The sequence below is a fragment of the Emys orbicularis genome, chromosome 4 (assembly GCF_028017835.1).
Source record: "Emys orbicularis isolate rEmyOrb1 chromosome 4, rEmyOrb1.hap1, whole genome shotgun sequence".
Taxonomy (NCBI): Eukaryota; Metazoa; Chordata; order Testudines; family Emydidae; genus Emys; species Emys orbicularis.
Window position 1 is genome coordinate 109,737,134 of NC_088686.1, and position 14,305 is coordinate 109,751,438.

General features: G+C 43.6%; 1 protein-coding gene across 3 annotated transcripts in view; it reads right to left on the bottom strand.

The window, feature by feature from the left end:
* LRP5 (LDL receptor related protein 5) overlaps positions 1–14,305 on the bottom strand; it is a 206,345-nt gene that overhangs the window by 152,989 nt on the left and 39,051 nt on the right. For all 3 annotated transcript variants that reach the window (XM_065402655.1, XM_065402657.1, XM_065402656.1), the window contains exons 3-4: positions 3,981–4,177; positions 203–334 (exon numbers count right to left, since the gene is read on the bottom strand). In XM_065402655.1, the coding sequence (XP_065258727.1) occupies positions 203–334; positions 3,981–4,177 (329 nt within the window). The remainder of the gene's footprint in view (positions 1–202; positions 335–3,980; positions 4,178–14,305) is intronic.

Here is a 14,305-nt window from a genome sequence, read left to right on the forward strand (position 1 = left end):
TTCCAAGAACTGGTGCAGCTGCTTATATTACTCCATCCATACCCAAAGAGCTGAGCACGTTGTTTATGGAATCATAGCGTCCTTATCTTAAGCATTTTGACTTAGATCTGAGCATCTCAAACAGACCCTCTTTATTCAAACCTTAATATTGAACTATTAAGCAGCCAACGCTGCTACTGTAGAAAGACAAGAAGAGCCTTACCTGCTTTACAGGTCTTGCCATCATCTTCCAGCTGCACTCCAGTGGGACAGGCACAGCTGTAGAAGGGGTCTCTGGGAGACAGCAGGCAGAGGTGAGAGCAGCCTCCATTGTTTTCTTCGCAGGGAGTATGAACTTCAAGAAATCACAAGAACTGGAATTTATTTTACTTCTCTATAGAGTGACAAAGTCCAACCAGACCACTATATACACCTCTACCCCGATATAATGCGACCCGATATAACACGAATTCGGATACAACGCGGTAAAGTAGTGCTCCGGGGGGGGCGGGGCTGCGCACTCCGGCGGATCAAAGCAAGTTCGATATAATGCGGTTTCACCTATAACGCGGTAAGATTTTTTGGCTCCCGAGGACAGCGTTATATCAGGTTAGAGGTGTAGTGCAATCCATACCTGCCATACAGACATCACCACTCCCATCTAGTTGTGCCCAGTCTTAGCACTAAAGGATAAATGAGCTATAAAACTGCAATTTTTTAAAAGTGACTGGTGATTGTGGGTGCCTCTATTCCTAGGTGCCCAACTTGAGATAATTAAAAGGGCCTGATTTTCAAAGGGCAGGTGCTCAGCATTTACTGACTATCAGGTTCCTTAAATGTGTTTTCAGTTGGGCACGAAATAATCAAGGCACCTAACAAAGCCACTTTGGCAAACTAAAAGAATGTTTTTCTATAACCAAACAGCATGATATGAGGAGAAGGACTTTTGAGGGAGGAAAGGAGGGGTAAATAGAGGTTGCTACATTGTGGTGGTAGTGAAAAGTCTTTTCAGACCCAAAATCCTTCACAAAGGTGTTGCATTCTAGCATCTCCAAACATCTGACGCAGTGTGGGAAAACAGGGCAATGTCTTGCATTTTCATTCATTTTAGGAAAAGAGGCTACAAATGTCTGAACCTTTCCCTCTCCCCCTCTTGCCCTGCCATCTTTTTTTAAAACAGTTTTGAAAATGCAAATGCAATAAATTGAAAAAAATCTCTTAACTTTAACTGGAATAAATAAGACCATAAGAGATACAAACCCCCTATTTAAATAATTCTAGACAACGTTGCCATGTTTGATTGCAAGCTGCCCACAACTGCCCAGAAATCACCCACATCACACACACACTCTATAGTGTATATGCATGTGCGCGCATGCGAGCGCAGATATATAATTTGCAGCTATGCACAGCTCAATCCATCATCAAGTTCTGTGAGGTTTTTTGAAGCTATTAATAAAAGAGCTGGGGTGATTTGGTTTGTTTGTTACTTCCATTGAGAGCCATGCAAAAGAAGAGGGGGAGGAATCTGAACCTGATCCCAGTGAAGTCAATGGCATCTGAGCTATTTCCAGCAGATGCTATTTCCCTATGCACCACGTTTTCCTTGCTACTGGTCCAGAAATACTGTGACCCAAGGGTGGGACGTTCTCTCAGCTCAGAGAAATGACAAGAATTCAACACCCCCCCCCCCCACACACACACCCCAATCTGGAGCTCTGTGCAGTGGTACTACACATACCTCACAACCGCCACTGAAATCTTACACCTGTTTCTCAACTAAGCAGATCCCAAATTCCTTTGATTTACTTCAAGCCTGTTTACTGCCTTCCTAAAACTACCTTAAAAAACACAGCATTACATTCAGGGAACAAACCTTTCAGTTTGACTAAATTTAAGAGTAAACCCAGAAGGCAGAGTTTCTGGTGAAGACACATGATACTTATCCCCAGGGCTAAATTACATGCATATTTCCCTTCTGATCTGATTCAATCTGTGCCCTATGTGCTTCGCAACAGGCTCCCCAAACTACTACTCCCAGGACAGCCCTGGAAGAACACAGGCTAACAGCTCTGCGAAACACAACACATACAATAAAGAGTCCTGTGGCACCTTATAGACTAACAGACGTATTCGAGCATAAGCATAAATTTCCACCACATGCGTCTGACGAAGTGGGTAGTCACCCATGAAAGCTTATGCTCCAATACGGCTGTTAGTCTCTAAGGTGCCACAGGGGACTCTGTTGCTTTTTACAGATCGAGACTAACACGGCTACCCCTCTGATACTTAACACATACAAGGGGACATATTCCCTTCTCCATCCTCTGCACAGAACTCCCACTGATGATATTAATGGGAACTCCACGCATACAGTATAAAGGTAAGAATATGGGCCTCAATGTTTGTTACATACAGCGGCACAGATCTTTCCCTTATGCCCATTCTGGAGCACTAAAGTGGTGATGTTAACTCATGAAGTTGTGGTCACACATTGGCAATAACCTAGAATCAAATCCCCCCTGTAAAAAACAAAAACAAAAAACCTCTAATTCCTTATACCATAAGGAATACAATGTGTTAAATTCCTCTTATTGCTTTTTTTTAAATTAAATTACTTATTTTTAAAATAAGATGGACAGAGCTAACATTCCCTGCCATTAATCTCCAGATACCAGAGGTTAAAATCCTAACAAAGGTCACAGGGTAAAATGAGCTTACTGGTCTTACCCCAGAGCCTTACCTTTGTTTGGATAAAAGTTTCTAACAAGCCTCATCTACACTAGGGATTTTTCCAAAGTAACATTTAAGCAATGTGTCATAGAGACTTGATACAAGCAGGATGAGCGGACATGGTGTTTAAATACATTGTTGGTTGCCTGGAGCCTTGTCTACACTAGCATTCAGTAGTGACTGTGGGAAATGTTGGACAAAAAACCTGAGTATAGACATACTCTTTGGTCAGCCAGTGTCAATGGAGGAAAAAAAGTTTTAAGAACACATTCTGTCCAGACTAAATCCTGGTTTGGCCCTACTCTCACTTGCCAGCCAAATTCTCTTAGAAACCACTGCAGCAGGCGTCACATTTTAAGGAAATTTAAAGCAAGCAAATGAGCTTACGAGGCTGAATTTAAACATTATGAAGGAGCGAAGTGCAAAAACAAAAAGGTTTTGCTTTGCAGCTCCTATTTAACCAAGTTATCCTCCCAACACCCCTCTATGGTAGGTTAAAATAAGTTTCACCTTCATTTTCTAGATGGGGATAACAGGGAAATGTCTATCCAGAGCCACCTAGCAAGACAGCGGCAGAGGATTAGAACTCAGGGAATGCCTAGCCTCCAATCCCACATTCAGTCCACAAGTTACAAGTGACTTCCAAATAGTGAAGCTGGTCCACCATGGCTAATCTTAGGCATCAGAAACTGGTGTGGCCTCACACAAAGGGATCCTCCTCAGATTCTTAATTTATAACAAGAATGATGAACCTGACGGTGAAGTCAATGGGATTTTTACCTACATAGGACTGAAGGACTGGCTCCAGAATGTTTACTAGCTGCTTTGCTGCCAATCTGACACCCACACTACATATCCCCACAGGTGATATGCCTGTGAAGTCCTTAGATTTACATGACTAGGTCTGTATGTCCCAGATCTAGAAGAGCAATTAACATATGTAACTAAGCTCATGAGTAGTCCCCACTGACCTCAATGGAACTCACGAATTTAAAATTACACAGTTGCTTAATTATTCTGCTGGACCTTGGTTTATGTTACTAAAATGTAACATAATTCAAGCTGGGATTTTTGAAGACAACTAAAGGAGCTAAGTACCCTAACCCCCATTACATTTCCTGGAAAGTTTAGCATCTAATTTATTTTGGACCCTTTGAAGCTATCAGACCTAATTCACACTAACATTTTTATTAGTAACATTTTTCTTCACCAAAACCAATAATAATATACAGTGTGTTAGAGAGATTACAGAAAAACCTGAAACATACAGTATGGCTGCCGCTCTGGACTCAAGACTTGGATGTCCATCGGTGAGTAAAGTGCATTCAGTATTTCTCTCTTTTTCTCTCCGGTCCTTTTGTCACAGGCATGAATGGAGCGAGTCTGCCAGTCTGTCCAATACAACGTCTCTCCAGACAATGTCAGCGCAAATGGGTGAGTGAGACTCCCTTCCACAACCTTTTGCCTAGGGTTGTGAAATAGGAGAGAGAGAACATGAAACATTAATAACATCGATTCTGTAAATCACCAGACACGTAGGTATCTGGGCTTTTTAAAAGTCACATTTTTAATTTTATATATTAACCCTTATGCTTTACAACAGCCTCCACTGTTAATCTGCCATCTGTTCATTGCTTCCAATTCAAATCCAAAAAAGTTATCCACCTCATTTTACACATGGTCACTATGGTAGAATCCAGAAAAATGTTTCCAAAATTTTTCCAAAACTGTGATACCAGAATGTAAGTTAAGCACAAATTTGACAGAATACAAACTTGACTCTCTTTAAATGTATATATACATATATATAAATATAATGACCCCAGATTATGCCATGTAAAATATTCCAGGACACCATAACAGAGGGCACCTTACAAATGTATGCAATAAAAATGTATGCAGGATTTGTAAATGGAAAGTTAGACTATGACTGCTTCATAGCAGTAAATTTGGGAATATACCAGGCAATCAAGAAACAAAAATATATTGTGTTTCATAGCAACAAGAGCTCTGATTCAGTAACAAACTGATCCCCTGCAAGGCAACATCAAGGTTCTCTAACATAGCTGAACAAATGTCCGACAGTTGAGTCCTAGAAGAAATGGAGACTGCAGAACACTCCTTGTTATTAAAATGCTAATTATTATTTTTGTCCTCATGTCACATCTGGAATCACTGCCCAGGTCTATACCATCAACTTCCATTTCTTCTTTTGCCTCTTTATCAAGGCCCCACCCTTCATTACATCAAAGAAATGACTGAGGCAAGTGCCCAGATGTTCTCTTTTTAAATTATCCCACACCGCCACTTCCCATCAAGAACAGTTTCTTCAGATCATCAACAGATTATACTTCTCAAGAGAAATTTTTGGATATCAGAGCAAGAACATCTGTGCTGAATCTCACAAAATCATGGGTCATCATTGATGGCATCTGGTATGACATTTTGGGGTGCTAATAAGAGCAAGTGTCTTCGCGACGTGAAGACCCACCTCATCTCAGGATTAGGAGGAAGAATCATTACTGGTATTTCTCAAAACCTCTCACCCACTGGAGCATCAGTAATTTCCTGATCTCCTCTCAAACAGAATTAAATCCTTGGGAGTGAACCTTTTAATGCTGGAAGTGCTGGTTAGCCATTACTTTCTCAGAGTTCTATACACTTTTTTCCTCTATCAACTGTGGTTTAAACAGAAATAAGATTGATTTATTCCTTGAGGATTTTTCTTGATCAATAGCTTTGTGGACTTTTAATTCTTATATTTCTAATTAAATATTTTATACACACATGCACGCACATGCGTGCTAGTGAGCGGCCTTCTTTATACTGGACTTCTTACTGTAGGCCTAAGGACTTTAATGCCAAGTAAATGGGGACTATCAGAAGAGGTTATACACCTTGTGTAGTAACTGTGGTTCTTTGAGATGTGTCCCCCTGTGGGTGCTCCATTTCAGGTGCACATGCGCCTCTTGGGCCCTTGATCAGAGATTTTCTGTTAGAAGTGTCCATTTGGCCTGTGCATGCGCTCTACATAAATTTGTGCCATACACCCAGGGTATACAGAGCTGCACAGGTGAACTGCCCTCAGCTCCTTCTCTACCTGAATGTCCAACAAAGAACAGTCCAAAGCAGAGGGGAAGGAGAGAGGGTAGTGGAGCTCCCATAGCAACACACATCTCAAGGAACCACAGTTACTGTACAAGGTGGGTAACCTTCTTCTTCTTCTAGTAGCATCCCTATGGCTGCTCCACTTCAAGTGGCTCCCGAGCAGCATCCTCACAGGGAGGAGAGAGCTTTGGAAGCAAGTCCAAGACTGAAGACAATATAGCAGAACCAAGCACCACATCAGATCTGACGGCGTGGACCGGGGCACAGTGTTTAGAAAAAGCATGCACTGAGGCCCATGGAGCAGCTCTGCATATCTCAGACTCGGGGATGTTCTTGAGTAAAGCTCTGGAAGTTGCCCTTGATTTGGTAGAGTGTGCTATCATCTTTTGGGGGAGGCAGAACACTGGCTGCATCATAGCAGGTAACGATATACCCAGAGATCCACCTCCAAAGTCTCTGTGTAGAGATCGCTGACTCCTTGGATCTTTCTGAGATCGAGACGAACAGTCTAGGTGATTTCCGAAATTGCTTGGTCCTATCTAGATATAAGGCCAATGCCCATCTCACATGTAAAGTATGAAAAGAGGTCTCCCATTGAGACTAATGTGGTTTAAGGAAAAAATCTGGTACAAGAATGGCCTAGTTAAGATGAAAATCCAACAGCCCTTTGGGTAAGAATTTAGGGTGTGGCCATAAAGAGACCTTGTCCTTGAAAAATACCATAAATGGGGGGAGAGGGGGTGTCTCCCCTCTAGGCCCCAGTCTCCCCAACCCTGGTGGCCAATGTGATAGCTACTAGAAAGGCCGTCTTCATAGATAAGTGAAGCAAGATGACAAAGGTTCAAATGGCGGTCCCTTCAGGTATCTAAGTACCAGGTTGAGATCCCAAGAAAGAGTAGGATCCTTAACCAATTATGAGCAAATATGGAAAACCCTTCTAGTGGGGGATGAAATGCTGATATTACAGCCAAATGAACCTTAATAGAGCTAATTGATAACCCTGATTTTTTCACACCCAGCAGGTAATTCAAGATGGTTGGGAGTGAAGAGGATACAGGCACACGACAGTGACACCAGTAGTTGAACCTTTTCCATTTCTGAAGGGAAGTAATTTGAGTCGATTCCCTTCTACTGTTTAGTAATACCTGTTGTACTCCGGTCGAGCAGGTGGATTCTAATCCTGTGAACCATCTAAGAGCCATGCTTGGAGGTGGGGGACCCCTAAGGATGAGGTGAAGCATGTAACCTGCATCCTGAGACAGGAGATGAGGGATGGTCAGAAGCTTGAATGCTGGTTGGACACACACATGAAGCAGGTGAGGATACCTAACAGGGAGTTTCGCAAGGGAGTTCTCCAGGTGAAGGAGGAGCTAATACAGCATCTGTGGGGTAAGTGACTGTCTGTAGTGTGTGTTTGTTTGTGTTTAGGGGTTATTTGCTGTGTGCTGAGCTTGTGTTTGTTTGTTTGGTTGTTTGAGGGACCGTGTGCTCTGGCTGGCAGTTGGAGGCAGGTTTGAAAGCTCGAAGCCTCTGGTAATTGGCTGAGCCTTACTCAGTGGGCGGGGCATTCACTCAGGCCAGGGCTTTATAAAGCCGCGCACAAGCGACCAGGGAGCTTTGCGACCAGGGGCTGCTAACAGGGAGTTTCGCAAGGGAGTTTAGAAGGGGAGTGGGAAGGGAGTGGGAGTCCCTCGCCAGCCGTAACCCCATCCCCGTGGCCCCCCCCTAAAACTTATAAACCAAACCACATTCCAAAACTTCCTTCTGTAAACCACCCTTTCACTAACTAGGATACAATGCAGGCAGAAGCCCAGCAGCAGAGTGGGGGCTATCCAGTTTATTGCACCGACTGTTGCATGTATGATTACCTGCCCTGTGGGCGGGTGGCGTATGTGTGCAGTCGGTGCAAGGAGCTCCTGGCCCTCAGAGACCATGTACGGACTTTGGAGGCCAGGGTGGCGGAACTGGAGGAGCTGAGAGAGGCAGAGAGGTATGTTGATGAGGCTTTCCGGGACACTGTAGAATTGTCCCACCTCCGCTTAGACAGCACCTGTGCTGTTAAGGAGGAAGAAGGGCCCAGGGAAGTAGAGCAGTCAATGGGAGCAGAGGGAAACTTTCCCGTAGTTGGGACCCTCCTTCCAGATGGTTCTGGGGTTGCCTCTCGCACTGAGGTTGCCTCTCCGGGGGAGGGAACTCCAGTTTCTAGGAAAAGGCAGGTGTTAGTAATGGGAGATTCGATTATTAGAAATGTAGATAGCTGGGTCTGTGATGACCGGGAGAACCGTATGGTGACTTGCCTGCCTGGTGCGAAGGTTGCGGATCTCTCGAGGCATCTAGATAGACTTATGTGTAGTGCTGGGGAGGAGCCGGTGGTCGTGGTACATGTAGGTACCAATGACATAGGGAAGGGTAGGAGAGATGTCCTGGAAGCCAAATTTAGGCTGCTAGGGAAGAGACTGAAATCCAGGACCTCTATGGTGGCATTTTCAGAAATGCTCCCAGTTCCACGCGCAGGGCCAGGTAGGCAGGCAGAGCTTCAGAGTCTCAATGCGTGGATGAGACGATGGTGTAGAGAGGAGGGGTTCACGTTCATTAGGAACTGGGGAAACTTCTGGGATGGGAGGAGCCTATACAGGAGAGATGGGCTCCACCTAAACCAAAGTGGAACCAGACTGCTGGCACTAAACATTAAAAAGGTTGTAGAGCAGTTTTTAAACTAGGAGATGGGGGAAAGCCGACTGCTGCAGAGGAGTGTGTGGATCGGACACAGACTTCCCTTAGGGGAGAGTCTGATGATAGAGAATCTCCAGGTTATAGTCAGGAGCAGAGGACTGAAAAGTATAATGTAAGGGCCGGATCAGATGATAAACAGCCACATAAAAAAGAATCTGGCACATCAGAAAAAGACAGGCTAATAAACAGGGACAAGTTTTTAAAGTGCTTGTACACAAATACCAGAAGTCTAAATAATAAGATGGGTGAACTAGAGTGCCTTGTGATAAAGGAGGATATAGATATAATAGGCATCACAGAAACCTGGTGGACTGAGAGCAATCAATGGGACACAATCATTCCGGGGTACAAAATATATCGGAAGGACAGAACAGGCCGTGCAGGGGGAGGAGTGGCACTATATGTTAAAGAAAGTGTAGATTCAAATGAAGTAAAAATCTTAAGCGAATCCACAGGTTCCATAGAGTCTCTATGGATAGAAATTTCATGCTCTAGTAAAAATATAACATTAGGGATCTATTATCGACCACCTGACCAGGACAGTAATAGTGATGATGAAATGCTAAGGGAAATTAGAGAGGCTATCAAAATTAAGAACCCAATAATAGTGGGGGATTTCAATTATCCCCATATTGACTGGGAACATTTCACTTCAGGACGAAATGCAGAGATAAAATTTCTCGATACTTTAAATGACTGCTTCATGGAGCAGCTGGTACGGGAACCCACAAGGGGAGAGGTGACTCTAGATTTAATCCTGAGTGGAGCGCAGGAGCTGGTCCAAGAGGTAACTATAGCGGGACCGCTTGGAAATAGTGACCATAATACAATAGCATTCAACATCCCTGTGGTGGGAAGAACACCTCAACTGCCCAACACTGTGGCCTTTAATTTCAAAAGGGGGAACTATACAAAAATGAGGGGGTTAGTTAGACAAAAGTTAAAAGGTTCAGTGACTAAAGTGAAATCCCTGCAAGTTGCGTGGGCCCTTTTTAAAGACACCATAATAGAGGCTCAACTTCAATGTATACCCCAAATTAAGAAAAACAGTAAAAGAACTAAAAAAGAGCCACCGTGGCTTAACAACCATGTAAAAGAAGCAGTGAGAGATAAAAAGACTTCCTTTAAAAAGTGGAAGTCAAATCCTAGTGAGGCAAATAGAAAGGAGCACAAACACTGCCAACTTAAGTGCAAGAGTGTAATAAGAAAAGCCAAAGAGGAGTTTGAAGAACGGCTAGCCAAAAACTCCAAAGGTAATAACAAAATGTTTTTTAAGTACATCAGAAGCAGGAAGCCTGCTAAACAACCAGTGGGGCCCCTTGACGATGAAAATACAAAAGGAGCGCTTAAAGATGATAAAGTCATTGCGGAGAAACTAAATGGATTCTTTGCTTCAGTCTTCACGGCCGAGGATGTTAGGGAGATTCCCAAACCTGAGCTGGCTTTTGTAGGTGACAAATCTGAGGAACTGTCACAGATTGAAGTATCACTAGAGGAGGTTTTGGAATTAATTGATAAACTCAACATTAACAAGTCACCGGGACCAGATGGCATTCACCCAAGAGTTCTGAAAGAACTCAAATGTGAAGTTGCGGAACTATTAACTAAGGTTTGTAACCTGTCCTTTAAATCGGCTTCGGTACCCAATGACTGGAAGTTAGCTAATGTAACGCCAATATTTAAAAAGGGCTCTAGGGGTGATCCCGGCAATTACAGACCGGTAAGTCTAACGTCGGTACCGGGCAAATTAGTTGAAACAATAGTAAAGAACAAAATTGTCAGACACATAGAAAAACATAAACTCTTGAGCAATAGTCAACATGGTTTCTGTAAAGGGAAATCGTGTCTTACTAATCTATTAGAGTTCTTTGAAGGGGTCAACAAACATGTGGACAAGGGGGATCCGGTGGACATAGTGTACTTAGATTTCCAGAAAGCCTTTGACAAGGTCCCTCACCAAAGGCTCTTACGTAAATTAAGCTGTCATGGGATAAAAGGGAAGGTCCTTTCATGGATTGAGAACTGGTTAAAGGACAGGGAACAAAGGGTAGGAATTAACGGTAAATTCTCAGAATGGAGAGGGGTAACTAGTGGTGTTCCCCAAGGGTCAGTCCTAGGACCTATCCTATTCAATTTATTCATAAATGATCTGGAGAAAGGGGTAAACAGTGAGGTGGCAAAGTTTGCAGATGATACTAAACTACTCAAGATAGTTAAGACCAAAGCAGATTGTGAAGAACTTCAAAAAGATCTCACAAAACTAAGTGATTGGGCAACAAAATGGCAAATGAAATTTAATGTGGATAAATGTAAAGTAATGCACATTGGAAAAAATAACCCCAACTATACATACAACATGATGGGGGCTAATTTAGCTACAACGAGTCAGGAAAAAGATCTTGGCGTCATCGTGGATAGTTCTCTAAAGATGTCCACGCAGTGTGCAGAGGCGGTCAAAAAAGCAAACAGGATGTTAGGAATCATTAAAAAGGGGATAGAGAATAAGACTGAGAATATATTATTGCCCTTATATAAATCCATGGTTCGCCCACATCTCGAATACTGTGTACAGATGTGGTCTCCTCACCTCAAAAAAGATATTCTAGCACTAGAAAAGGTTCAGAAAAGAGCAACTAAAATGATTAAGGGTTTAGAGAGGGTCCCATATGAGGAAAGATTAAAGAGGCTAGGACTCTTCAGTTTGGAAAAGAGAAGACTAAGGGGGGACATGATAGAGGTATATAAAATCATGAGTGATGTTGAGAAAGTGGATAAGGAAAAGTTATTTACTTATTCCCATAATACAAGAACTAGGGGTCACCAAAAGAAATTAATAGGCAGCAGGTTTAAAACAAATAAAAGGAAGTTCTTCTTCACGCAGCGCACAGTCAACTTGTGGAACTCCTTACCTGAGGAGGTTGTGAAGGCTAGGACTATAACAATGTTTAAAAGGGGACTGGATAAATTCATGGTGGCTAAGTCCATAAATGGCTATTAGCCAGGATGGGTAAGAATGGTGTCCCTAGCCTCTGTTCGTCAGAGGATGGAGATGGATGGCAGGAGAGAGATCACTTGATCATTGCCTGTTAGGTTCACTCCCTCTGGGGCACCTGGCATTGGCCACTGTCGGTAGACAGATACTGGGCTAGATGGACCTTTGGTCTGACCCAGTACGGCCTTTCTTATGTTCTTATGTTCTTATGTTCTTACCAAGCCTGTCTCGACCAGACTGGTACTGTCAGAATAACCCTGACCTTGTCCTGTCTGACCTTTTTTATCACTCTTAGTATTAGAAGTGGTGGACGGAATGTGTGGAAAAGGCCCTTAAGTCCAGGGAAGGAGAAACACATCCCCCAAAGAGTAGTGACCTAGGCCGACTCTTGGGCAGAATAGTGGGCACTTCTGGTTGCTGAATGTGGCAAATAGAATCACCGGTGGAAGTCCACACCTTTGGAATATCCCATGAAGAATCCGAGTCCAACTCCCATTCATAGTCCTGGGAGAAACTCCCCTGCTGAGCATATCAGCTATGACATTCCAGCTTCCAGGAAGGAAAGCAGCTGAGTTCTGAATCTGATGGGCTAACATAACAGTTCCATAACTTTATAGCTTTGGCATACAGAGAGGGGGCTCTTGCTCCTCCTTGTTTGTTTGTTATAGAACATGCAAGCCACATTGTCCATCACTGATTTGTCCATGATTGATTTGCCCTTGATTGGGGGATGGGGGAGAGGGAGAACTGAAGGTAGAATTCCTGACCACCTTGAGTTCCAACAGGTTGACCTATAGACTGGCTTCCTGAGGTGACCGTTGTGAGGGTATGGAAATGTGTTCCCCTACCCAACAGCCCATTATCACAGTTATTGCTCGAGCTGGGTAGTTGAAAGAGACACCTGTGCAGACACTGAGTGGATTTTTCTAGCAGTCTAGGGAGTTCTTCACCTGGAGGGGAACCGTGACCTGATCTGCTCAAGTTATGAATCTGTCTGTGGGAAGGAGGGCCCTGATTGCCAAAGAATCCAAGTACCCTCCTATGAATTGTATTCTTTGTACAGGAGCTAAGGTGGATTTTTTTTTAATGTTTCGCTGGAGAGCCAATCCTTGGAAGAGAGAAAGGCCATCTGAGAGGAAGCCTGTACTGCTTCGTAAGATCAGCTCTTAAGTAGCCAGTCATCGGGATATGGGAAGACTAAACTCACATCTCAACGAAGATAAGCAGATACTACCACTATTACCTTTGAGAACACCCTGGAGCTGAAAAGAGATTGAAGAGAAATACTTCATATTGAAAATGATCCTGGCCCATGTAGATATTTCCTGTGTGCAGGATGTATCGCTGTATGGAAATTGGTTTTCGGTCCTCTACTTACAGGACACCCATCTCCTGCCTCTAGAGAAGGAATTATAGCAGCCAATGTCACCATCATGAACTTGAGAGTTTACTATCAGAGGGGTAGTCATGTTAGTCTGGATCTGTAAAAAGCGACAAAGAGTCCTGTGGCACCCTTACAGACTAACAGACGTATTGGAGCATAAGCTTTCGTGGGTGAATACGAAGTGGGTATTCACCCACGAAAGCTTATGCTCCAATACGTCTGTTAGTCTATAAGGTGCCACAGGACACTCTGTCGCTTTTTGAGAGTTTACGAATTTGTTCCGTCTTCTCAGATCTAAGATCGGTCTCCATTCTCCATCCTTCTTTAGCATGAGAAAACACTTTGAGTAAAACCCTTTCCCCCTGTGAGGAGAGAAAGAGAGTTCACTTCTTGACTCAGTATAGCCTCATGAGAGGGGGCCCCTGAAGTAAAGTGGGTGGTACAGCCCAATGTTATAAGCTCCCAGGACCCACTTGTCCATTGTAATATGCCACCAAAACTGTTTGAAATGGGAAAGGTGGTCTCCAAAAGACGGAATATGGGTGAATGGTGGCAGCTTGCAAACTAGAGGTGAGGGAGGAACTGAACCTTTGACAAACCTGTCAAAATTATTGTTTCAATGATGACTGGGTACTCGCAGAAGGAGGGTGAGGAGCTCTCTTCCTCTGGAATCTGTCTCTCTTTCTAGAGGGTTCAGTGGTTTCGTCAAATCCAGAGTAATGGGCAGGGTGCGATCTATGGGCAGTTTGAGATCTGCTAAATCTCCTCTTGTTCATAGGGGTGTATATAGCCAGAGACCTCCAGATGGCCTGGAACTCCTTCAGTGTGTGGAGAGACTCATCTGCAGTCCCAGAGAAGAGCTTCCAACCACCACATAACAGAAGATCCTCACAATATTCTGAACCTCTCTTGGGAACCATGACACCCTGCACATAACAACGGCACTGGAGATGGGTCTGGCGGTGGTGTCCACAACATTCTGGCTAATAACTGACTCTCCATGATGACAGCCTGAAAGTGTTTTCTATGCTCTTGTGGAAGGGCTGCAAACTTACTGTAATTCGTTAAGTCATATTCGGCCATGATCACCTGATAGTTTGAGATCTGAAATTGGAGAGTTATGGATGAGTAAGCTTTTTGTCCAAAAAGATATAGCCTCTTCTTCTCCTTATCATAAGGAGAAGACCTAGAGTAATGCTGTTTACCCCTCTCATTTACAGCATCCACTACCAGGGTATGAGATTGGTCGGGGGGGACAAAAATTCTGAGTCCCTGAGAGAAACATAATATTTTTTATCCGCCTGCTTGCAAGTTGGCAGGACAATGACAGGAGTTTGCCATATAGTCTTTGCAGCATCTAGGAGAGCTTCATTAAT